The 25926-nt window shown below is 43.4% G+C and overlaps 1 protein-coding gene across 11 annotated transcripts in view; it reads right to left on the reverse strand.

Annotated features, from left to right (window-relative positions):
* Nucleotides 1-25926, reverse strand: part of ARAP1 (ArfGAP with RhoGAP domain, ankyrin repeat and PH domain 1) — a 2533956-nt gene that overhangs the window by 231516 nt on the left and 2276514 nt on the right. For all 11 annotated transcript variants that reach the window (XM_069640265.1, XM_069640269.1, XM_069640271.1 and 8 more), the window contains one exon: nucleotides 25268-25360. In XM_069640265.1, coding sequence (XP_069496366.1) covers nucleotides 25268-25360 — 93 coding nt within the window. The remainder of the gene's footprint in view (nucleotides 1-25267; nucleotides 25361-25926) is intronic.

Here is a 25926-nt window from a genome sequence, read left to right on the forward strand (position 1 = left end):
AGTGAGCCAGATTATGAGAGTGTAAATAATTATGACATATACCAGTGACAAAGGAAAACAGACAAGATATACATAAGAAAACATGTGACTTACTTACAAAAGTAACAATAACCTACGGTGGCATCTGCTTCATACTAAACATGAGTACTAAAGACATATACAAAATTGCATTGTTAGTCATCACTGGAGGCAGTGGTGGTGTCAGAAAGGCAGGATGGGAAAGAGGGCAGGAGGCGCTCCCTCTTTAACAAGTAACGCTTAAGCCAAGCTTTGAAGAGATCCACAGTTGGGCTAGATTTGATTGTTATGGGCAATGGGTTCCAGTGGAGTAGAGCAAGGGAGAAAGAGCAGAAGCGAGAGGAGGCACAGGGAGGGAATGCTATGGTGAGGAACAATATGGTGAGTGAACTGAGATACAATCAGGCAGGCACTGAGGAGCAGGACCATGGATAGCTTTGTAGACTATCAGAAGGAACTTGAAAAGAGAGCATTCATGCATGAAAAGCACAAAAGCGTTGTCTTGTAGAGCTCACCAAAAATCATAAATATAGTCTAAAAGGAGTGTACACCGGTGCAAGAAGTAACCCAATTCTTAGTCAAAATGAAAACTTTTATAAGAAGCAAAATAATTTGCATTTGCGATCGTGTGACATAGAAAAATATCTCCTCACACAGAAATCATTGGTCCTCACACTTTGGACCTATATGTTGTGAGTGATCATTGGGTCCATGAATTGTCCCACAAAACCCTCAATTACAATATTGTGACATCATAATCCACCCCCAATTCCCACAACACAAAATTATATGATTGAAACATTTGAGACGACCAGCAGAACTTTATTCTTCTGCCCTGGTCGCCTCGCCTGACTTCTCATGGGAACGGCTACCCATCATGACACCATCAGAGCCTTGACCCACAGACAAACAATTGCATAATTGTTGCATATTGGATACACTCTAACCCTCTACCCAGGGAAAATGGTCTGTGGGCGATTTGCAACTGCCATGGTCTTGCCGGCTTCACTAAACAATCACATTTCATAAATGATTTTAAATGTTTTTTTTTATTTAAGTGCTTTGTGGTTCATAAAAATCAACCTTTTGCACTCACTCCAAAACGAATACAAGACATAATAAAATACATTTTTAAATTACATGTTAAAATCTTTGTCATTATACACACAATACATAAAATTCATCTTAGTTTCCATTTAAAACATCAAAAATTATAAGAAAAAACCATCCTAGATTCGGATTTCGTAGTCCAGACATTTTATATAAAAAGTGTGCCAATATAACAATGACTAACACTTCTTTAATTTGTCTAGTCCCATTAGGCGGTTTCCTTCAACCTAGCCCTTTATTTCTTTGTCAGTGTTCTATTTAGGTTTTTATTTGACAGATTTTTTTTAATGACTTTCTTCTAATATGATTTTCAAACTTAACCAAATGTGGTGTGCCGCAGCCGTAATCACCAAAGATTCTGCACTAAATATCATGGACCAGAAATGGTCTGATCCCCAGGACTCAAATCTTTTGTACCCTTTACGATAGATGATCAAGATATGTGCATTGCGTCAACATATGTCTTAGTGTCTCAACCTGTGAGTTAAATAGATGACACAAATGCATTACCATAGGGGTTCCCTTCCAGGTGCCAGTATTTGCCAAGACTAGTAATAGATCAAAGCGAACAAAAGCGTTGAAGTAGATCAATGCCGGGAGGCACAGTTTTATCAAGTAAGAGCGAGTGAGGGACCACCTCAAACAGTCCCTGTTGAACATAAGTGATGTACTTACTCAAGGTAGTTAAGTAGGCAAGTGATTGTATTCTGTTAAAGATTTTTGTTTTTTTTGAAAATTTACTAAGAAAAATTGGGACCTCCGATTCACAGTCGCAAGGGAGGTCGATGTCTATGGTGTGTGTCTTTACTAACATCTCCATATTACTAAAACCTAGTGCTGTTTGTAAATCGCCTTTCCATAGTGAGGGGGGTTAACAGTAGATAAAACCTGAAAATGTCTGCAACATATAAATTGAACAGCAGCGGGGAGAAGGCACAGCCTTCTTTAAGCCCAATATTAGTGTTAAAAGGTTGTGATAACAAACCCTCTTGCAATAATCTGACCCGCACATTTGTATCACTGTATAAAAGTTTTATAAAATACAAGAGAGTGATCAATTCCCCAATGTGTCAATTTCTCCCATAATTTAGTTTGCATGACGATATCAAATGCAGAGTTATAGTCCATGAAGCATAAATAGAGGCTGGTTTCAGGGTAAGCGTAAGCATCAGCTATTACAATCGAAAAGACCTAGATGGAGTGCATAGTGTCAAACCCTTTTCTGAAACCAGTTTGACCGCAGTACAGTAATTCTTTTGAGGTTACACAGTTTGTTAGAATGGTTAACAGCACACTAGCAAACACATTTAGATCCACAATCTAACATCGGAAGTAAGCGATAGTTGTCTGGTATAGAACATGGGCCCTGCTTATGAATAGGGACTCATATTGATTCTTGCCAAGAGAGCAGTAATAAGGCTTCACAGATATGCAAGAACTGTTCTTTAAAAAGGGCCAACCATATCTCTGGGTCCTGCTTCATGACAATATTGCATTGGCCATCAGGTCCTGATGCTCTAGATGGTTTTGCCTTTCTTATTAGATCTGCTATGTCTACTTGCCTCATGCTATGCCACACTGCTGTACAGGTCATAGTAGGCCCCATTTCCGCCCTCGGTTCTCAAAAGCGATCTTTCATGTAAGCCCCCCAACCCCCATTGCTCTTAAAATACATTTACTACTAGAGTAGTGCTTACATTATGCGTGTGTGATCTTAGGAGATGCCAAAATGTTATTGTATCGTGGGTTATCATCAGACGGTTTATATACTTCCATCTAGAAGATGTGTCTTGAAATTTATAATTACACAGCCATCGTTTATACTTATTTCTGATCGTAGCCGCTCTTTGCTTCTTCTCGTTAACACACAAAAATAATGTTTTCAATTTTGCGATGGCTACATAGTACAACCCTCCTTTATTAATGGTGGCTGGACCCGAAATCAAACATCGAGCAGAGTTAGGCCACACCATATTCATGAAGTCGCCTAGGTCCCAAGAGCAGTCCCTCAGAATTTCTTTTATTGGCCTTACCAAGTGAGTTAAAGAAAAATCAAAGTTGTTTATATTTTTCGTGGACCATAAAAGGCAATTTCATTGAGCATTTACCATTGGAGAGTGCCTAAGGTAGCTATTTGGAGAGATGGAACACTGTAAGGCAGAATTGCATGCAGTACCCTCTGGGACCACCACATACAATTAGGATTACAGGTGTAAGCAAAACCAACCTTTGGTATAAGTCCGTACTACACAGTTTGTGGTAGCGAGCTGAGCAGTCAGGCTTATCTCAAGAGGGAATGTGAGAAGCACAAGGATGTTACACAGAGGTCTTACAATCACAGTGGTTCAAGTAGACACTTACAATCAAGGTTTCTTGGTAAAACACTTATTAATTTATTACACAATCATTTAGAAAACATTCCCTAGAAGGAGGCAACTTAATATTATACACAAACACACTTCAGTACTGAACCCATACGTTTCTGAGGAAATTAGGCTCCCCTAAAATAAGAGCAAAATGGCATTTCAGTTACTTTAAATGGGAGTAAAAGGCACAAGTTAATAGAAATAGATCACAAATACTTTCTTAGGCAATGCACATAGTTTCAGTTCACTAGATGACTCAATGCAGTTCAATAGGCCTAGGCCAAAGTCAATGGGCTAATGTCTTGGATAGGAAAGAGCAGTTCTTGTAGTAAACGATAAAGTCTTTGCCAATGTTCTCAGAATTAGTTTGCACGAAAAAAAATCATATGTTGGGTCACAAGCTGATAAGGCCTGCAAGTTGGGAAAGTTCCATGAACTTTCACTGCGAGAGATGCGTTCTCTCTATCGGATTGGCACCGTACCTTAATATGAAGCAAAAGATGCAGCTGAAGACGATGGTTCCTGGCAGTTCCTGCAAATCTCACTGTTCCTGTGCCTCAGTTGTGGGGACAAGAAGGAGGACATCAGGGGACTCTTGCACTGCACGGGATCGTCAGAAAACGCAGACAAAATGGAGTCACTTCAGTCCGAGTAGCTGTAGTCAAGCACACAAGCTGGTGTCCTTCCCCCTGGTTAAACCTAACCAGCTCAGAGAATGGTATCCAAGTGGCTTACGAGTTGATTGGTCCCACCAACTCAAAAGGGAGAAGTCGTCCTTGAAGGGCTTCTCTGTCGAGATGAACTTGGCTATTCGGACCTGCAGCAGGGCTTCACCGGGCAAACCAATGGTCCAGGAGTTGCAGCAGCCGTCCTCTTCCAGCTCGTCTTCGGTACTTTCGTTTCAGTGGTCGACTCTGCTTTCCAGTCCAAGAGATTCAACTTTTAAACAGTTTTCTCCCATTCATTCCAGCCTAGCTGCCACTCACCCAGCAGGGTGGCTGTCCTTGCTGGACAGTCAGCCAGCCAATCACGGCAGAGTGAATTTGGGTCTCCTAGGAGACTAAGCACAGGGAGTTTCGGGCATCTCCCTCACTTCCTGCCCACCCCAGACACTCAGACACCAGAGACAAACTCTAGAAGGACCTTTCCAAAAAGAAATGGTGAAAAAAGAAGACCGGGACCTGCTTAAACAGAGGGGCGTAAGGCGCCATCTTGAAAAACATGGCTCCCGCGATTTTTAGCTAGCGGTATTCGTGGTCGGGATAAATCATGGTAGTTCGTTGTAAAACCACTGCCACCAGCCATTTCGATAGGAAAGGGTAGCATTTGACTGCTACGTGAGTTTCCAGACACCGGGGATACTAGGTAACCCCTCAAGCACTCCATAGGAAGATAGGAAGATAGTGTGTGCTGGGTCTAGGAATTTAAAACGACTGGTAAAGTCAATTTAACAAACAGTAGTTTATCCCAGAGAAGGTATTTAAACCTTTTGGAAGTCTAAAATAGACATCCCTGTGTCACTGCACTGAGGGTGCTGTGTAACACACATGAAAAGTTGCCTATGGATTTATCTAAAAACTCCATAATCAAAGAACACAAGAGTAAAACACACATCAAAATACATGAAAGAGTGGGATAAAAGGCTCACACTCGTTCCAGGTAAAAAAAAAATCAAGTCCTCAAAATCCAGCAAAATTGCTGGGGGTCTCCAAGGTGAAGGGAATTAGCACATTTTTGAAAATTCCCCCTAACAAACACCTTGCATTTAACATCACATGATCACTCCTGGTTGACCAATTTTCTGAGTACTCAGGTAATAGAGACATAAATATAGGGGTTTACAAAGATATAATCAATACAACTACTCAATACAACTACTATACGTGCTGTTAGACCAATTGGCCCTTTCCTTTGTAGAGGAATCGCCCAGAGGATCTAAGTCAAACTCAGCCAACAATTCTAACCACACCGAGCCCTTCCTGTCAGTGCATAAATCGTGCTCATGTGTGGGAGCGAGGCCTCGCTCACATACACTCACACCAAACAAAGCTCTTTAGGTCCAGGCTACAGTCTGCATTAAAAGTCTCCTGCAAGAATTATGCCCCTGCCCAAGTTCTGTGTGGACTATGCCAAGTTCTGTGTAGGCATCGGGCGCCTTAACCCGGCGTTCGGTTCATCCCGCAGAGTGTGCTTGCAGAGTGTCAACAATGGTTTCCATCAATTGCTCAGACATGAGCACTCCCGGAGGGCCACACAATGTGGCTACCAATGTACCACCAGAACCTGCTGGGAAGCTAGGCAAGGTGACGGCGAGCACATTTGTATGTTCATGTATTCCTCACCATGGAGATGGCGAGTATTCACTTTCAATGCCAATACTCAGACCTGCCTTTGGGCTCTCCATCTCTGGCTGTGTCGACAGTTTAAAGAAAAAGCAGTAGCCATCCAAGCTGAAGGGAGTGGTGAGCCACGTTTCTTGAAGCATAAAAATATCTGTTTTCATTAGCTTGTTGAGAGTCATGGGGTCACTAAGAAAGGAATGGAACCCACGCATGTTCCAATGCAGGACTTCAAAGACACTTGTCACCCGCTGGTCTTGTCAATTGTTTTGATTAACTGCACTAGTCCAACCTCCGGACATTCTTGCTTGTGTCCATTGACTACTGTAGGAATTTGGCTTATAATCAGAGTTTATTTTTACAGTAACAGCGTCCTTAACCTTTGCCAGATATTCAGATTCTTGGTGATAGGCATGATGTTTTGTGTGGTGTTTTGAGGGTTGAAAAGTTAAAACTTCAAATCCAATAGGTAGTTGGCATGTTTACAAGTGTGTTCAGTCACCACCGGGGAGACAAAAGAGGCTAGTGCCCAATTTGTTGGGCTAGTCAATTTTGGCAATTTCAATCTCTCGATGTGCTCAGATGAAATAATGGACAAATCCGGTATCAAGTGCAGCAGTTCCAGCAGCCTTGTACGATTTAAAAAAGGACTGCTGTTTGTCGAATTTGTCTCTACAATTTTTACATGTCTGGATCCCGAGTGGCAAAACCGCTGCCCCGAGTTTGGTAGACATGTCTCTTCCTCCGTCCTGGGTTCCTGTAGGGTCTTTATAGATGTTGAAATGGCAGCTTGATCTACCGTGCAGGCATTATTTAAAATGGCATCATAATATTTCCTACATAGGGGGTTTGTTGGCAAATTGACATTTTGTTTTGTCAACCCCCTACCATAATTGCAGAAGTAGAGTCCTGTATTGCTTGCCTAGAGCGGGCACTCGAAGCCCTGTCATTTACAGGATTAGGAAGGACATGATTCTCATTTACTAAATTTGAAGAGTTTAGGGCGTTTGAGCATGTGCTTCCAGGTACTGATCTACCTTAGAAAGCGAGTTTGCAACGGTAGAACCAGCCGCCTGGACCCATCTATCTAGCAGGCCTTGTAAGGTGACTTGCCTGGTGTTCCCTCTCCCAGATCATTAATGACAATTTAATGACCTGACGTTCTTTGAGTTACTTAAACGGACCCCGCCTCCTTTGCGATTTTATGTATTGGCGATTTTGCCAATTTGCCTTGATTTGTATGTTTGTTTATTTGTGCGGGAAGTTTGCGTTTTTTCCTTTGCTTTTTCTTTGTTTTTGTAGGGGAAGCCGTGAGTGAGTGTTCGGTCAATAAAGCCTCTGATCTCGCTGTGATTTTGTCCTGATCCTGATGAACAACTATTATCCTCCTATCAGGGGCCGGGGACAGCAACTCAATAACAGAGGGAGAAGGCGTAGGCTCTGGGGCTTTGAAAGCATTTATGTCTACTGCCATTGCAGTAATAAGGTTCGTTTCCTGTTGATCTTCGGCCAGCTTCATACACAGTAGAAATAAAGCTTCAAGTTTTGTAGTGTTCGTGTTCAGGTTAGATGTTATTCTCGTATTTTTATAATTCCTGGCCTTAAATACCATGGTCTCATGGCTTGTGTGGTCCTTATCAGAATCACTTGCATTGTATGATATTTCAAGCAATGACACCAGTTTTTTCAAGTCAGGGGATGCTGACAGGTTTGTACTAATCAGATTATCCTGGACCACTACTGGAAGATCTATGTTTTTTTGTTGGAGCTTTAGACATAGATTTAACAGTGAGACGGTGTTATCAATGGTGGGCAAGCATTGTGGGGTTCTTTTTGTGCCTATGTTATTATTCCTGCTAAGGAGGAAGTTGGGTCCAGTCTTTTACCCTATCTGGCTGTTCTCCTTATCGTAGTTGGGCCCATTTTATCAAAATACCCATTGATTTTTCGTTGGGTAGCGCCTGTGATCTTTAAGGTCCTCTCATTCATTTTTGTTTGAGCGAGGGAAGATTTTGAATTTTGAACCTCCACCCGAGGGTCTCCGGACTCTTTTGCCCAAGCGAGAGACTGTGCGGCGCAGCCCATATCTGTGTAACTTGGTTTTCATTTTGCAGGACACTGTGGAGTCAGGGCAATTTGTACTTTATCGGCTGTTACTCAAGTGGCCACCCCTGCAGTTCCTAGAGAGCAAATTCTGTAGTAAGCGGCGAGTATTTGACCTTGCCCCTACCACCACCAGCTTAATTGCACTTACATTTAGATTGAATTACTCCTAAAAGACCAAGCAAGGGAGTTTCGGGCACCTTCCTCACTTCCTGCCCACCCCAGACACTCGGGCGCCAGAGGCGGTCTTCACTCCTGAAGCCCGCCAGAGGCGAATGAACAAAGAGACCAAACCTGGTTTGGCGCGCAGAGCAAAACTGTAGAAGGATCTTTCCACAAAGAAATGGCAAAAAAAGAAGACCGTTTTTACAGAGGGGGCTCAGACGCCATATTGAAAAACATGTCTCCCGCGATTTAACGCTACCAGCGCTCGCGGTCGGGAATGCTCTTCAGACTGGAGCTTGACAAAGGGCTTTCTTAAGTCCTTCAAATGCCTTAGTGCACTCCTCATTCCACCTGACCTTTTTGGGGAATTTGGGTGAGGAGATCACATTTAAGGGAGAAGCTATGGTCCCATAGTTCTCTATGAAGTTCCTATAATAACCAGTGAGACCAGAAAAGTATCTCACTTGGGTTTGAGTAGTGGGGGTGGCCGATTCTTGTACAGCTTGTACTTTACTAGGCAATGGCCTTTTTTCACCTCCTCCTACCTCATGCCCAAGGTAGACCACTTTGCTCTGACCAATTTGACATTTACTTGCCTTTATGGTCAGATGGGCCTGCTCAAGAGCCTTCAATACATATCCTCGGTGGTCAACATGTTCTTTCCAAGTAGGGCTGAACACTGCAATGTCACCCAAGTATGCCATGCGGAAGTCCTCCATCCCATTCAAAACCTGATTCACCATCCTTTGGAATGTAGCAGGTGCATTTTTTAATCCAAAAGGCATTACCTTAAACTGGTAGAGGTCTGCTGGGGTCGAAAATGCAGTTTTCTCCTTGGCATGGTCTGTCAGAGCTATTTGCCAATAGCCTGACGTTAGGTCAAATGTACTGAGGTACTTGGCTGAACCCAGTTTGTCCACCAGTCCATCTGTCCTAGGTAAAGGATGGGCATCAGTCTTTGTGACTGCATTAAGAGCTCTATAGTCCACACAGAATCTGAACTCCTTATATCCTGCCTTTGGTACTAGCACAACTGGACTAGACCATGGACTTGTAGATGGCTATATTACCCCGAGATCAAGCATCTTGTTGACCTCTTCCTTTATGTGGGTTCTTACATGGTCTGACATCCGGTAACCTCTGCTTTTAACAGGTAAACAGTCACCAGTGAGAATATCATGCTGGCCCCAAGGGGTCAAGCCTGGTGATAGTGAAAATAGAGGGGCAAACAGATTTAACAGAGATTTGCACTCCTCCTGTTGTTCCAGTGTCAGATTAGAAGAGAGGTTAACTCCTTCTATCTTCCCATCTAAAGGTTGTCCCCTGAGGAAGTCAGGTAGAGGTTCACTCTCCTCCTCCTCCTGAGCAGAGGCTAGAAGCAAAGCTCCCACTTCTGGTCTAGAGACATAGGGGGTCATTACGACCCAGGCGGTAATTACGCCAACTTTACCACCATGGTGTAAACTATGTTTACACCATGGTGGATGGCAGATTTACCGCCCCATTCCAAGGTGAGTGGGGCGGTAAATCCCCATTTCCCATTTTCCCTTCCCCATTCCCATTTTTGCCCCATAGGGCATAATGTGAGTGGGGAAGGCGCTAATTACGCCACCGCAAATTACGGTGGCGTAATTAGCATCATGGCGGGTTAGCGCCATGGATTTTAACGGCTGCTAAAAGCAGCCGTTAAAATCGGAATCAGGCGTTAAGGGTTAACGACGGCGTTAACCCTTAACGCCTGAGTTGTAATGAGGCCCATAGGCTTTTAGACGGTTGGTGTGAAAGACCCTAGGAGCCTCCTTAGGATTGCCGAAGTCCACAAATAATTGACCTCTCAAAAGTTTTCCCACAACCTTGAAGGGTCCAATCCGTTTATCCTGCAAGGCCCTCTGCCTTGCAGGTACCATAACTAGAACGTGGTGGTCTTGAGTAAACTCAACCATGTTGGCCTTCTGGTCATACCAATGCTTCACCCGAACCTGACCTGCTTTCAAGTTATCAGAAGCTTCTGTCATCATATGTCTCATTCTCCTTCGGAGATCCACCACATAGTCAGCAACTCACAATGGCTTGGGGGCAGGAGCACTCCCCAACCCCTCCTTAATTAGGGCCATGGGGCCTCTAACTAGATGGCCATAGAAGAGCTCAAAGGGACTAAATACAACTCCCTTCTGAGGGACTTCTCTATAAACAAAGAGAAGGCATGGCAGTAGAAGGTCCCACCTTCTTCTAAGGGGTTCTTCTAAAGCATCTATCATGCTCTTCATAGTTCGGTTAAACCTCTCTGCCAACCCATTGGTCTGAGGATGCTAGGCAGTTGAGAACTTGTAAGTCACTCCACAGTTTTTCCACATGGCCTGCATGTAGTGGGACATACAATTAGATCCCCTGTCAGAGAGAACCTCCTTAGGAAAACCTACTCTGGTAAAAATACCAAGTAATTAGGGCCTTTGCAGCTGCCTGAGCAGTAACAGTCCTCATAGGTATAGCTTCAGGATACCTAGTAGCACGGTCTACTACAACCAATATAAATCGGTTGCCTGAAGATGTAGGAGTGTCTAAGGGACCAACAATGTCGATTCCAACCCTCTCAAAAGGAACTCCCAGCACTGGGAGAGGCACCAAAGTTGCCACATTCTTGGCTCCACTCTTTCCAGATGTCTGCCAAGTGTGACAGCTCCTACATAATGTATCTACATCAGACCCCAACTTAGGCCAGTAGAAATAAAGAGAAAGCCTTTCCTTGGTCTTCTTAAAGGTTAAGTGACCAGCCAAAGTAATCTCATGGGCTAACTGTAGAAACTGGTGTCCTATCTCCTGAGGCACTACAAGTCTTCTGTAGTCCCCTGGAATAGACTCAGTAGGTTCACTGTAGAAGAGGCCATCCGCCCAGTACAACCTGTGCTTCCGTGGCTCTTGCCCGTCCAGCTGGGAAGCTGCCTGTTGGCAAAGTCCTTCAAGAGTAGGACACTCTTTGACCTCTGCTGAAGTCTGCCCCACAGGGGCCACCTTCTGCCAGTAAGGACTGCAGCTCAGGGTGGTCTTTAGGATCCAGATCTCCAACAGGGAGAAGGTCTTCGTCCAGCTCTGGATCTTCAGCAGCTGATTCAACCTGGTTGTTTCTCACACTCAGCCTCAGCTGGTGGAGTAGTCACAGGTGTGACTTTGGACAGTCCTCTCGGGGATGTCCTAGTTGAATGCACAGGAGTGCTATCCTTCTTGTTTCCCGAGACCTTGGGATTCACCTTTGTCTCTTTTTTCCTGGAAATAGAAGTTGGCATTTCCTGTTATAGGTTAACCTGTAACAACCTCTTGAGTCATTTATGGTGATCTCTCTGGCCTTCCTTATCTGCTCCTGTTTCCTTTTACAGGGAGGCCTGGGGGTGCTTGATACAACTCCAAGAGTGTTAAGTCATTCCCCAGCAGGACTCTCCCAGGCACCTCACTTTGTACACTGACAGGTAATCTTACAGTCATATTGTTGCACTGGATGAGAGCTGGTAGTCTTGGAAGCATTTGGGCAGGGCCTCCATCAAGCTTAGGGAGGCCTTTGGGTGCATTAGCAACATCCTCAGGTTTGAAAAAGGTTTCATCCACCACTGTAATGCTGGCCGCAGTGTTTCCAATGGCAGGGGACACCTGACCATTTACAAGTACACTGTCCCTGTAATATTCTTTTGTGTTATCTGGAATGGGATTATAGACATCTAAATTATGCTGTTCCCACAGACCCAGGGACACTAAAGAAACACTGGCAGAGACTCCAATGGGGTCTTCAGCCAATAGTTGAAGGTTTCCACTTGCCATATGTAATTCCTCAGGGGAGAATGCTAAGGAGGCAGTGTGAACCCCTGAAGGTTTACCCTTACATCTGGGATTCCCTTTCACATGGTCAGTTGACCCACAGGCATAACATTCTCCAAATGTTTTGACAAATGGGGGCTTCTGCTGACCTCCCTCTGGTTTGGCACCAAAGGTATCACTAGACTGATTCGGTTTCCCTGTTGGCTTACCCTTTTTCTGTTTGGGGCCCTCTTTTGGATTAGAAGTATTAGAGTTCTCTTTGTTATCTTTCTTTTGCTGCTTCCCTTCATCCTTTTTCTGAGTTGTCCCAGAATCCTTGTGAGTAGCCCTGTTGGCAACCCACAAGTTAGCAGCTTTTGCTAGTTTCTTGGGATCAATCTCTTTAGAGTCAGCCAAGTGCTGTCTCAGTTCAGGAGAACAGGCATCAAAAATAGACTCCAACATAAACAGATTTCTCATTCCTTCAAAGGTATTAACTCTGTAACCCTTAACCCACCCATCTAAGTTTCTCAAACATGCACACATCCAGGTAGCCTAAGGGGTACTATCAGTCTTTTTGAGGGTCCTAAACCTCTTAAGGTACTGGGAAGGAGTTTTCCCAAATCTAGCTATCAAAGCTAGCTTCACATTTTCATACTCCAATCTTTCAAGTTCCCCCACCTCCATTACAGCATCAGTTGCAACCTGGGGGAACCGAGACAAAAGCCAAGGAATCAACTGATTCCCTGTGAAACCGTGAATCCCATAGTTATATTCAAAAGCACCCAACCAATCCAAAATATCAAGCTTCACCTCATACATACTCACAGCTTCCTTAGGCATGCAAGGTCTCTTAGGACTGGAAGACCTGGAAGACTCTGGGATAGAAACATTTTCAAAGAGACAATTTCTTCATTTCAAGAGCAAGATGCATTTCCCTTAGTTTGAGTTCTTGATGTTTGCTTTCAGTTTGCATTTGTAGCCTTTTGAACTCTAACTCAAGTCTCATCTTTTCAAGAGAGACAAATTCTGGACTCCGTATTGGACCCAGTAGGGTCCCAGTGGCTAAAGGTTGAGGCCTAAGAGCTTGTTGAGGTGCAGAGGGGCTCTCTTCCCGAGACTCCTCTAACACTTCTGACTCTTCAACAATATTAGAGTTAGACTCTGAATCATTAACATCCTCATCAACATTTTCCACATTTTCTGAAATAGCAGGTGTGACAGACCTACCATTCAGGTTTTGATGATTCAACAATCTTTCAATCAATTCATTTTTCTTTCCTTTAACAGGGTGATTCCTGACCTTGCACATTTCTTTCAGTTGCTCTACTGTTAAAATGATCAGGGCTTCCTGACTGAAGTTATCCATATCTGGCATGTTAAAATTGATTTTCTAGTGGTGCTTAGCCTTGTGAAGGTTACTACTTGAACAAAAGTAAAGCAGAACTCTCAATGTACCAACTCTACAATTTATCCTCACCGCCTGCCACCAGTGTTAGGCAAAGTTTGTATGCAGTACCCTTTGGGACCACTACACACAAGTAGGACTACAGGTGTAAGCAAACCAACCTTTGCTATAAGTCTGTACTACACAGTTTTGGTAGCAAAGCTGAGCAGCCAGGCTTATCTCGAGAGGGGAATGTGATCAGTAATGATCGTTATTATGATGTTACACAGAGGTCTACAATCACAAGTGTTCAAGTAAACTCTTACACTCGAGGTTTGTTTATTAATTTATGTATCTGTCAGTTATAAAACATTCATATGAAGGAGGCAATATAATTACACACAAATATACTTCAATACTATTGCAGAATACTTTTTAAGATGAGTAAAAGGCAAAGAATATTAGAACATGAAAGGTTACAATTATTCTTACACAGTGCAAATACTTTGCGTTCACCAAAAGAGTCAATTCAATTCAATAGGCTAGGCCAAAGTCAATGGGCTAAAGTCTTGGATAGGATAAAGCGGTTCTGGTAAGTAAACGGTAAAGTCTCTGCGCAAGTTCTTGGAAGTAGTTTGTAAAAAGAAGAATCATATGGTGGGTCACAAGCTGATTAGGCCTGTGAGTTGCAAAAGTTTCAAGCACTTACACTGCGAGAGGTAAGTACTCTCAGTACCTTACAATGAAGAAAAAGATGCAACTGATGACTTCTGTTCCTGGCAGTTCCGGCAGATCTCGCTGTTACTGTGCCTCAGTCGTGGGGACAAGACGGAGGACGTCAGGGGACTCCTGCACTGCACTGGGACTGGTCGAAAAGCTGGCACTTAGCAAAACTTCAATTCCGGTAGCTGTAAGTAACGCACACAAACTGGTGTCCCTCGCCCTGATTATACGGTTTCCTGCAGCGCACACTGAGGAAGATGCAACCAGCTCCGAGATAGGTATCCAGGTGGCTTACTGTTGAGATGATTGGTTCCACCAACTCAAAAGGGCGAACTCGTCCTTGCAGGGCTTCTCTGTTGAGGTGAAATTGGTGATTTGGACCTGCAGCAGGGCTTCACCGGGCAAACCAACGGTCCAGGAGTTGCAACAGCCGCCCTCTTCAAGCTCGTCTTCGGTTCTTCCGTTCCAGTGGTCGACTCTGCCTTCCAAGTCAAGAGACTTGCCTTTTATTCAGTTCTCTCCCATTCATTCCAGCCTAGCTGTCACTCACCCAGCAGGGTGGCTGTCCTTGCCGGACAGTCAGCCAGCCAATCACCACAGAGTGCATTTGGGTCTCCTAGGAGACTACGCACAGTGAGTTTCGGGCACCTCCCTCACTTCCTGCCCACCCCAGACACTTGAGCGCCAGAGGTGTTCGTCACTCCTGAAGCCCGCCAAAGGCGAATGAACAAAGAGACCAAACCTGGTTTGGCGCGCAGAGCAAAACTCTAGAAGGACCTTCCCACAAAGAAATGTCAAAAAAAGAAGATCGGGACCTGTTTTTACAGAGGGGGCTCAGACGCCATCTTGAAAAACATGGCTCCCGCGATTTAACGCTACCGGCGCTCGTGGTCAGGAAAAATCATTGTAGTTTGTTGTAAAACCACACCACCAGCCACTCTGAGAGGAAAGGGTAGCATTTGACTGATACATGAGTATCTAGACACAGGGGATACTAAGTAACCCCTCCAGCACTATTGTAAGGTAGGGTGTGCTGGGTCTAGGAATTTAAAAGGCTAGTAAAGTGAATTTCACTTTACTTACTCTGGGAAACAGTAGATTAGCCCAGAGAAGGTATTTAAACCTTGGCAAAGCCTGAAAAGGTTGCCCTGTGCCACTGCACTAAGGGTGCTGTGTGACACAAATGAAAAGATGATGCCTATGGAGTTGGTTAGACTCCATAACCAAAAGAAACACAAGAGTAAAACACATTTCAAAACACATGATAGAGTCGGGAAAAGGGTCACAATCACTCCAGGTAAAAAAATCAAGTCCTCAAAATCCAGCAAAGTTGCTGGGGGTCTCTAAGGTGAAGGGAATTAGCACATTTATGAGAATTCTCCCTAACACTTTTTGAATCTCTTTTGGAATTAAAGGACCACAAGTTCAGACACCTCTACTTTGGAATTCCTCTGTGTTAAGCAAGGAGGAGACATAGGTATTAAGTCCTTAAATACTTGATAACAGGGAATTCTGGGAGGACAGAGTCAGAATGCAAATGTAACACAGCATGTTATCTTTTTCTTCTCGCCCCTGCAGATTTCCATCGGGTTGCAGTAGGAATCTGTTATTTTTCTATTTTACCCACTTCCCCTTCCCCGGGGTTGTTCCATACTCAGCTGCTACTTCAGTGAGGTTGAGTGCAGCACGCCTTGGAAGGTCTGCCGAGGTTCAGCAGCTCCTGCGGACAACTCTTCAAGACTCTGCCTGACAGTGTGGAGTAAACTACGAGAAAACCATAGGACTGGTGTTCTGTTGCACAGCACCTCAAGATTTTGCCATGTAGTTTCAATGAGAGCGCCCGATTGTACGTTAAACATGAAGGACATGAGAATGCATCTGAATCCTAGTCCTCTTCTTATGAAGATGAATACTTAACATTTTAGATGGCAAATATCACTGTCTTAAATTTTGGCTTTTCCAACACGTGTTCTTCACTGAATCTAATAAAAGTTAAACATCAATTCAACTTACGAGGGAAGCACAAGTAAAGAGTAAGGTCTACGGTGTCAGGGATGAGCTCGGCCATCGGGCAAATCAAAGCCTGATTAATGGGCTGCATCCACCCACATGGGCTCATTTTAAGAGAAATAGTCCAACAAATACATTGGAAAACATTCCAGTAAAGCTAAATGCATGGTTCTCCAAGGATAGAATCTAGGAGGTAGTCACATCCTGGAATGCCCTGTTCTCAGAAACAATATATTGGGAAAAACCTGAGGGCATTCTCACTCCTACTCCCCTTGGATCCTCTATACAGGTGGCCAGGGAAAGGCCATCACATTTGGATTCTACCCCTGAGGGTGGACAAGCAAGGGAGGACCACCTGGGTGGAGGGTCCTTGGGGATTGGAAGTTGGATGCCCTTAGGTAAGACACAGTATTCCACACCCTCCTTTCAGGAAGGAATCCCTATCCCAGGGGTGGTTACTGGATATTGTTCACCATGTTCCCTTGTCCCTAAGTAGGACAGAAGATATTATCGCCCCAAAGGTTTTAGAAAGAGGAGGAGAAGGCTTGGGGAAGAGGTAACTTGGGACGAAACATAGTATTATTCTAGTGACAACCAGCCTAACCCCTCCCTGACCTTAAGGGGTTACTGTAGATCAGTTCCCCTTTATTCCCCTCTTGGGGTACCTGACACTACTAAGACAAGGAAGAAGCAACTGAGGATAATGAACATCACTTACTCTCACCACTTTGGTACTGGGATGAAGAAGATGCGTGAAGAGTGTTAAATGACTCCAATCAAGCAGTCCCACTAAGTCAGTGCCTTGTCTGGGATTGCTCAAGGGAAGCCCTTATTTATATATTTTTATGTCCAGTTCGTGTACGCTGGATGACAACCCTTATTTAACACCCCTCTCTTAGAATCCCCCTGACCCCACTGAGCCAAGAAGTAAGTTTGTTTTGCAAATTTAAAAGGTTTATTTGAGAATTAAACAATATATATATATATCGCACATTTATAATAAATGAATAATTGATATCACACTTGTGAATATGAGCAGTAATCAGCAATGGATGAGGTGATACTAGCACACTGGTTTCATTACTTAGGAGTAGTATATAGGATAAGGTAGCTGAGAATGCTTTATATGGTACAAGGAAATGCAAGGTGGAAAAGAAGCAACACAGGAATAAACTTGATATGATTTCAGCAAAACATAATATAATCACTTTTTCCCTTTTGGCAATTCACCCCCCCTCTATGCAATGTAAGGAGGTGGAAGTGACACACACAGTCTTCAAGAATACAATCACAGTACAATCCCAATTCAGTTCCCCCCTAGCAAGCTTAGATCAACAGGGATGATTTTAAACACAGGCAAAGTACTTTAAAGGTGGTATGCAAAGAAGTGAAAAATATGCTAAAATGATTTTAATTCCCTCTAGAGGTTCAGGGTGGGTGACAGCTACTTTGTATGTATTAGTTCAGGATCACTTTAGCAATGCTCTATGAATGATTGTCAGGTGGCAAACGAATTTCAGCAAAGGAAAGCAAGGAGCTGCTATTTTGCCAAGTGAAGAAATTGAGCCAAATCGCAATTCGCTGCAATTTTTCCGAGTGCGATTACGGAAAAAGCATAATGAATAGAAAGTCGGTTCTGGGTTCGTGGGAAAGCCCAGAATCTTAGCTTTAAGAATTTCGTTCCTAGGACAAACGGTTCCAGAGATACGGACGATTTCGTGAAGGTAGATTCTCAAAAGAAAAGTCAAGCTCAGAATGACAGATGACAGTTTTCAGGTTTGAGATCACAGAAGGAACACAAGACTTCTAGGATGCAGTTCTCAATAGGTTAAAATAGTTTGAATTAGATTATTTTAAACTAAGAGATTGGGTTTTGCACAGTTCTGGCAGTACTCACACTATATTTTGGACAGGAATGCGACTTCGCCAAGGATCGGGTCAGGATTGGCTGCGGTTCTCTGGTACTGGTTCCGCGCACAGGGATCTGGGTCAGCTCTCAGCACTGCACAGCAATCTGGTCTGGGTCTGGTCTCTCCGGATAATTCTGCCTTCTGGGTCTCTGGTTCTGGCAAAAGTTCTTGGCAAAAATTCAAACAGCTCGCTGTTGAATAGTTTGCAAATGATTTGGAGGCCTGCTGAAAAAGGATTCAGCTTGTGGATTCAGGCCTCTCTGCTACAAATTCTGGAGTTAATTTCTGGTCTCTGGAGATTGATGGATTTGAAGTCTGGATCTCTGGATGTGAAGTCTGAAGTCTGGATGTGAAGTTGTCTGTCAAAATGCTCCACAGAAAGTGAAAAAGAAAGTCCCTATCTGGCTTCCAGTGGCTCTTTTTATGTGTTTAGAAAGTGGGTGGGTCGGCTAATTCTGCATGCCCAACCCTCTCAACTTATCATTGGCTAGTTCCTCCTCTCTCCCTTGATTGGGGGAACTGGGTTGTGAGTCAGAGTGATGAGGTAGGTTTATGGTCAGAGGATCCTCCCCTTGTCAAATTGCACACAAATCTATTTCTGATCCAAATACATATTTATCTATGTACCATTTTTCTAATATTATATGTCCAGTTAACATATTTTCTGTAGCACCAAACCATCCGATCCCTGTCTTTGTAAGATGTCGTGTCCACTTATGACAGAATTCTCCCCTTTTCATCGAGATAATGACCTCTAAACCTTTCCAGATTTTACACAAATGTGCACCAGGGATATGGGTTTCAGATGATAAAGTGTCAGATTTTTTAACATGCATACATTTGGAGTAACAACCTTTTTTTCCTCTACTATCCCCAAGAACATACCACAGGGTCCTAACACCTCTTAAAATGTGCACAGAAAAATCACGAGAATGATGATGTTATTTATATAATTTTTACAAGTCCGCACTATGAATTATCCATCTTTTTAAAATTATGCTCTGGCCCCAAAGGGGTGTGGTTTTCCAAAGCACATGGTGGAATTTCTGGTTTATCCACTTCCCCCAAGCTCAGCTTGCTCACAGATGCAGTGCCCCTCCCCGTTTCCAAGAGGAAGCCATTTACGACCCCACAAATTTAACATTTGCCTGGGCCAGGGACAGTGCTCTGTTTAGTTTCCTGTAGTCCCCAGGTGCTCCTCCCCTAATTCAATCAGAGAGGTGTCATCTCCTTTTGGCAGGGGCAGCAGAATGCAGCCAGGCCTGGGAAGAGTGGCTGAGCAAGTTTCACTCCTGTCGGGGGTAGTTGCCGGGCAGAATTCACTCTCTTCAAGCCAGGCTTCAGTTAAATGTCACTTTAGTTCCCAGTTTTCTACATTAAAATCAAACTGACAATTTTTACACATGCAGCTAGAAAGCTGATTATAAGTTCAAAACTATGACATTTCAACAGTTGCAAACTATGTGACACTCAACAGTAGGTCACTCATTTATTTTAAACATTTAGATTTTAGTGTCTTTCAGTCCAATTTCACTTCAGCTGCTGACATCCACAGCTCAGCCAGTTTTGTTATAAACATTGTTTTGGGCTCTTTCTCTTTCCAGATTTTGTATGCACACAAGACTACATTCTGCCAAATGTCTGCTGGTGTTCATTGAGATTTTTGAATATCTTGCAATGTTTAAAATAGGCATTTTTAGCTTGCATTTCAGAGAAACAAAGGTGATTTCAAAGCGCTTTTTTTAGCCACCGGCACTGCTGTTTTTCCTTTGGCACACATTTCACTCATGGCACTCCTTGCCCCTCACGCTCGCACTGGTGGGTGGCAGGTCAGGGGACCATTTTGCTGTGCGCAAAACTGCACGGTTCTCCAGGATTCTGGCGCAAATGTGGGCTTTTCTGCCCTCTTGGATTTCCTAAGCCCACAGTGCTGCAGCATAATAACTTGAACGTGGGCCAAGACACCCAACAAGAGTCAGGCAGCATTGAAGGATCACAGGTGTATAAAAGGTGGAATGCAGAAGCATATGGGGGAAGCAGCAGCAGCAGAAGGAGGAGAAACCTGGGGAATTTGGTGCAAGTCATTTTAATACCCATGGCCATGCTGGACAGTGACAAGCCGAGACGCTGACAAAGATCCCGGGAGTCCCGTCATTGATACTGTGCAAGATGGGGAACCCTCGAAAGGGAAAAAGGGCAGCAGGCACTGCCGTGGAGCAGAGGCGGAGCTGAGCACGGAGGCCGGCGTGTGCTGAACGAAAAACCTGGTGAACTGGCTTTCCCGCTTGGGGAGAAGCGACCAAGAGGAGCTGCCGGGTCCTGGTAAGTGTCGGGGACACTGGAACCAACAGAGCACTCCAAGGGACCATGAATACAATAACAGTCCACAAAAGTAAGAAACTGTATTTACTGAAAACCGAACTGAATTAAATAAGCAAAACTGCATTTATTGAATACCGAATTGAATGGAACAAGCAAAACTGCATTTATTGAATGGAGCAAGCAAAACTGCATTTATTGAATACCGAATTGAATGGAACAAGCAAAACTGCATTTATTGACTACCGAATTGAATAAAACCAGCGAAACTGCATTGATTGAATACAGAATTTAATGAAATAAGGAAAACTACATTTATTGAATGCTGAAATGAATGAAATAAGGAAAACTACATTTATTGAATACCGAACTGAATGAAAAGTGAGATGCTGACAAAGATCCCGGGTTATATTGAATGCTGAAGTGAAAGGAAAGGCAAAACTGCTAATTTTGAATATTGAATTGCATTAAACAACACAACTGCTAACCTTGCTAACCTTGAATACCAAATGAAATGCAATAACAAATCTACTAATATTGAATCATGAAATGAAAGAAAGTAGGGAACTAAGTTGGATGAAGGACTCTGACTACTGAGTAGAAGTCAAGTCTGAGAAACTACTGGTCGTAGAGCTGCATTTGAGAAAACAATTGCTTATTGAAGTTGTGGAGCTGCATTTGAGAAACCACTTGTTTATTTGAATATTGAACTACTCAAAGAGAACTGGAAGTTCCTGGTTGCGTGACCTGTAATGGGTGGACTGTTTGGTCTAACAACTGCGCCCAGACCAGAGAACCCCTACATGTTAACAAGTAAGCATGCCCTTGTGTCAAAAGGAAAACTATCATTGATGCATATAAGTAAAGACTTGCTGAAAATCAGTTTGAAGACAAAACTTCAAGATACTTCTTTTTGTACCATCCTTTTATAGTGAACATGGGGAAGGGAACCCTGAGACGTGCTGCCCTGGAATTATATTGAACTTGGGGAAGGGTATCCTGACATTTACAAGGGTGTGCAACTTTATTATTTCAAGTCCAAAAGAAGGTAACATGAACATCGTGGTGAACTCGTTGATATTAGGGGAAAAGAAGGTGAAGATTAAGCCAGAGTTGAAAGTAACTCAGAACTTTACTTTTGGAATAATGTTTGGCTTACGGTTGACATCATTTTGTCTTAGTTGTGAGGGCAAGCATAGGTTGTGGACACAGTCAGACTTTTCAGTTGAACTTACTGATATAGACTATCCTTAGTTTCTTTAGGTAGGGAAATCCCACCTTAGCATAGGGCAAGTTAGGCCTTAGACAATCCTGACATTTTATTTAATAAAAACCTTTTGTTAGACCTTGAATCTGTTGTGTGTCTCCTTCCATGATGCCAATCCCACAATATCTAAGAACTTACTTCCTTTAGGCTAGTAACCCGTGTGAACTCTGCCAGCCCCTAAAACTCACAGTCTGCAAGCTAATGGGAAATTAAACAAAGGGACCTGTCAACCACTGATATTAATTACTAACTGAAAGGTGACCTTAACTTGCAGAGTTGAACAGGAATACCGCTGACCATTTAAATATTTGGTGGATTGGTGGCCCGGCTGAAGAACACAGAGTGGGAGGAGGGGCAGTGAGAACTCTGGTGGTTCGCCGACACTGGTGGTTCCCCCACAGATAAAGTGGGCCTTGCTAATGCCAATAGATAGGGCGCACTGCACACCCATTGGAAATCTGGAGTGATTCTGCACCGTGGCCCCTGGCTTCCGATGTTGGCACCCTGGAACCCAGTGGAGAGTTGGATACTGGGGTTTTTGATCATCTAGACTGCCACCCCCCCTAGGACAGGTGGCCGAAGATTCCAGATAAAGCACTATCCTAATCCTGCAGTGTGGTGATACGGGCAGTGGGACCCCCAGTTGCCTGTGTCAACGGACAGGTGTGCCCCCTTATATAGTGCCCAGTGTGCTGGTACCAGTAAGAACAGTGCCCAATAAGACCTTATTCCTCCACCGGAGTCTTGGTTACCCCTGCAGTTGTTGTTACCCCATCTCTACTGCATGCCGCCTGAGTGAAGACACGCTTGCGAGGTCAGACTCACCCTGGTCAAAGATAAACCTAAAAAAGTATCTACCCAAAGCAAGATGGAACAATATGCGACGCCTGCAGTGACTACTCCTGTCGCACAATTACTCCCAAATGATGCGGGAGACATGGAAGGAACCATCTCCTTGAAGGACGTCATGAACACCATCGCTAAATCCTGCACCTCTATGGAAAAAAAATGTATGGCATTAGCACGGATGTGTCCCTTCTGCGTCATGATCTCCAGAAACCTGGAAAAAACTGGGAGGGGAAAACATGGCAATTCCTCTGCATAAGATGTACCTCCATTGCACGGACTAGGGTCTCCTTCCCCTGGATTTGCACAAAGCCAATATTGTGGTGATCCCCAAACCGGGAAAGGCGCCCGATCTCTGTAGCTCCTACAGGACGATTTAATTGATCAATGGGGAAGCAAAGATCCTAGCAAAGGTTCTTTCAACCAGACTACAGGCAGTGATTCCCTCTCTGATTCACCCTGATCAATGCGGTTTTATGACAAACAGATCAACACAAATGAATATACAATGCTTACACCTCCTCCCGGAAAGCGCACCAATTCTTAGCAAACCTCTCGCTCTACTGGCCATTGACTCTGAAAAGGTGTTTGATTCGGCATTGTAGGAGAGCCTTTGGGAAATTATGCTACGCATGTCGTTCGGGGAGAACTTCCTGAAATGGGTCCAGCTGTTGTACGAAGGCCCACTGGCTGAGGTCAGAGTTAACGGCTGGTCCTCCACGATGTTTTCTCTATCCCCCTTACTGTTTGCAATCGCCATTGAAACCATGACCTTATGGCCTCGCCAGACAACTTCATGGGTGGGTTTCAAATGGCTGGATGGTAGAGAAGATAAACAGGTCCCTATACGCGGATGACCTTCTGCTGTATCTTAGTGACCCGACTCACTCCTGCCCAGTTGTGTCACAGATGTTGGAATGCTAAAATGTGTTTAGTGGGCTGCGAGTCAACTGGGGTAAATCAGTGCTGTTCCCAGTGAAGGGCAGAGACAATGTGATCCCCCCGGACTGCCCGTATCTATTCGAGCGTGATTGCTTCCGGTATTTGGGCATACAGATCTCTGGGAATCTCTTAGAATATGTTGCCTGCAACCTACACCCAAACACTGAGAGGTTTTCTCGCTTTTTGTACGTTATGCAAAATTATGCAAAAGACTCGGAATTTCATCGGGCGGATGGTCTACTGATTTATTAGATCTTTTTAAATGCACACTAACCAATGAAACCTCTAGGTAAGTATTATCACATGACTACAATAAAACCTACTGTAAATATGTTAAGTGATTATATAGTATTGCTTGAACTTAGATATTATGAATTTATGTATTAGCTGTTTTTAATACTGCTGACCAAAATAATATAAAAATGTGAAGTGCATTGTTTTATGGTGTAAAGTTTGATGTAAACCATAACCACCAAATAAATAACTAAATATACATATACATTCACTCTTCGGAAAAGATAGAAAAGCATTTGATTAAAAACCGATGACGTACAGGCAAGTAATCAGATTAATAGTAACATAGTAGAAAGACTTAAGAGCAACACTGGAATAGTTCCTTAATATTTAGTAAAACCAGCGCCGAGATGGAGTAGGGCCTAGTGCCCTAAAGTCAACAGTTCCAAACAATATACTTTTCAGGTAGGCTTACACTATGTGATTGGACAGCGCAAGTGGTTTTGTTTCAAGTTTTCCAAAAGTTAGGAAAAGTTCAGGCAAGTAACTTTCTCAATCCTACTACACTAGGGAAGGCCCGGGAGGTGATTACTGATCAAGTCTGGAAAAAGAGACATAGGGACAGGACTTTACACCCATGTAACCCTATATGGGGGGAGTGGGACGGGTGTAGGGGGGTATTGAACATTTTTGTAACTTACCACTCTTACTTTGATTTCTCCAGGGACCACTGCAGAGGTTCTGGATGGTGTTGGGCAGAAGGCACATTCTCCTGTGCTTGGCCCAGATAAGAAAATGCCACTGGTAGCGGTTGCAGAGGCCAGTTTTGTGTGCAGGATTTAGTTTTGGCCAGTTGCGGCACACATTTTACTAGTTATTTGCCCTCAGTACTATGCAGTACTTTCCAAACACCTCTCAAACACTGAAAACACCTGTTACAGTGAAACATACAAAAATTACATTTTTGTATGTTTCACTATGGAAATAAAAATGAGAAAACATATGTCCATGTTGTAATGTGCCATATATTGCAAGGTGCCATGCCTTTGACTGTCTGCCAGTGAAATATAGCGTGTCCAATCTACCACTCTCTATAGCATGGGGAAATGTACAAAACCCAGTCTCATCAACATATGGCTTCTGTGAGGTCCTTTAACGTACATACACCAGTCTGCCACCAATTTATCATTCATACTGTGTCACATGTAACAGTACTGTGTCTATTACTGACACACCCTATGGAATGCATCTTTGACATTCATGTATGATGTGTACTGCATTAGAATATTACTTCACGTGATGGGAGTATGCCACTCAGGGAGAACTTTGACATGTGCCAGGTTTAGCATATCTGAGTATTCCATATAAAGACCTTCTGTGATGTGCATTTACAGTACAATACCTAGTTTCCTAAGCACTAGTTTCCTCACTTATGGAGCTGACACTATTGGTAGATGTCTTTCATGGACAGTCCTAATATCCAGTAGACCTTAGCTGCTTAGTGCATCACCAATCGACTCTGTATTCTACAGTCCTCTTTTGACAAAGAAGTTCACTCTCTGATATAACTTGCATGACATACGAACCTGCAAATTACAAGCCCTCTGAAATCCATGCTCATTCGTCCACATAGCATGAATTTATCAGAACTTTATTGACAGTGGTTAATATTACAGCACAAAACGTCAGCAATGTGCCATTCATGGTGCACTTGTCTCTTCAAGAGCCATTGTCAAAACTCCTACCTTTCCCCCGGTTTTGATTGGTTGGCATGCCTCCTTTATCTTGGTTATGGCATCAATTTCATCCTGTTGTTTCCTTAGCTCTTCTTCATCAACCTGCCATTGAAGGAAATATTTAAAAGTTACACCACAACAACAAGCTGCTACGTCAGGTCTGGGTACAGTTGGAAACGCTCATGAATTTAGAAACAGTATCAAACAACTGCCAACACAGTTAGACCATACATATCTCTCCACTATATTGGACTATTTCTTTTAGGCACCATTAAACAACCCCAAATTATGAGGGGTGTATTTCCCTTTTGCATCGTGTAATCATCAGATGTGATGACCCCATTCAGTGAGAGCTATAAAGTAACAAAGATTATGGCATCAAAAAGTACAAATATAGTGGAAAAAAGAACCAGAATTTCAGTAATGTATGGCTGGGCACCATTTGTCCTTCTTGCGTGAAAAAGGTTGTTGAGTTGTCTAGTGGCTCAATGATGGCATTTACCATTTTTCTCGAGATGATTCCAATTTCAAATTTATGTCGAGATTCAAAAGACTTTTAGAAAAAGTGCATGAGGGAAGAATGTCACTGAATTGCCACAACTATCTACAGAGCTTGGAAGAACAGCTACAAGTCTTCCAGAATGTCTGCACTTCTTCCAGTGGGTCTT

Source organism: Ambystoma mexicanum, chromosome 7q (genome assembly GCF_040938575.1).
Source record: "Ambystoma mexicanum isolate Mex_15411 chromosome 7q, UKY_AmexF1_1, whole genome shotgun sequence".
NCBI classification, from domain to species: domain Eukaryota; kingdom Metazoa; phylum Chordata; class Amphibia; order Caudata; family Ambystomatidae; genus Ambystoma; species Ambystoma mexicanum.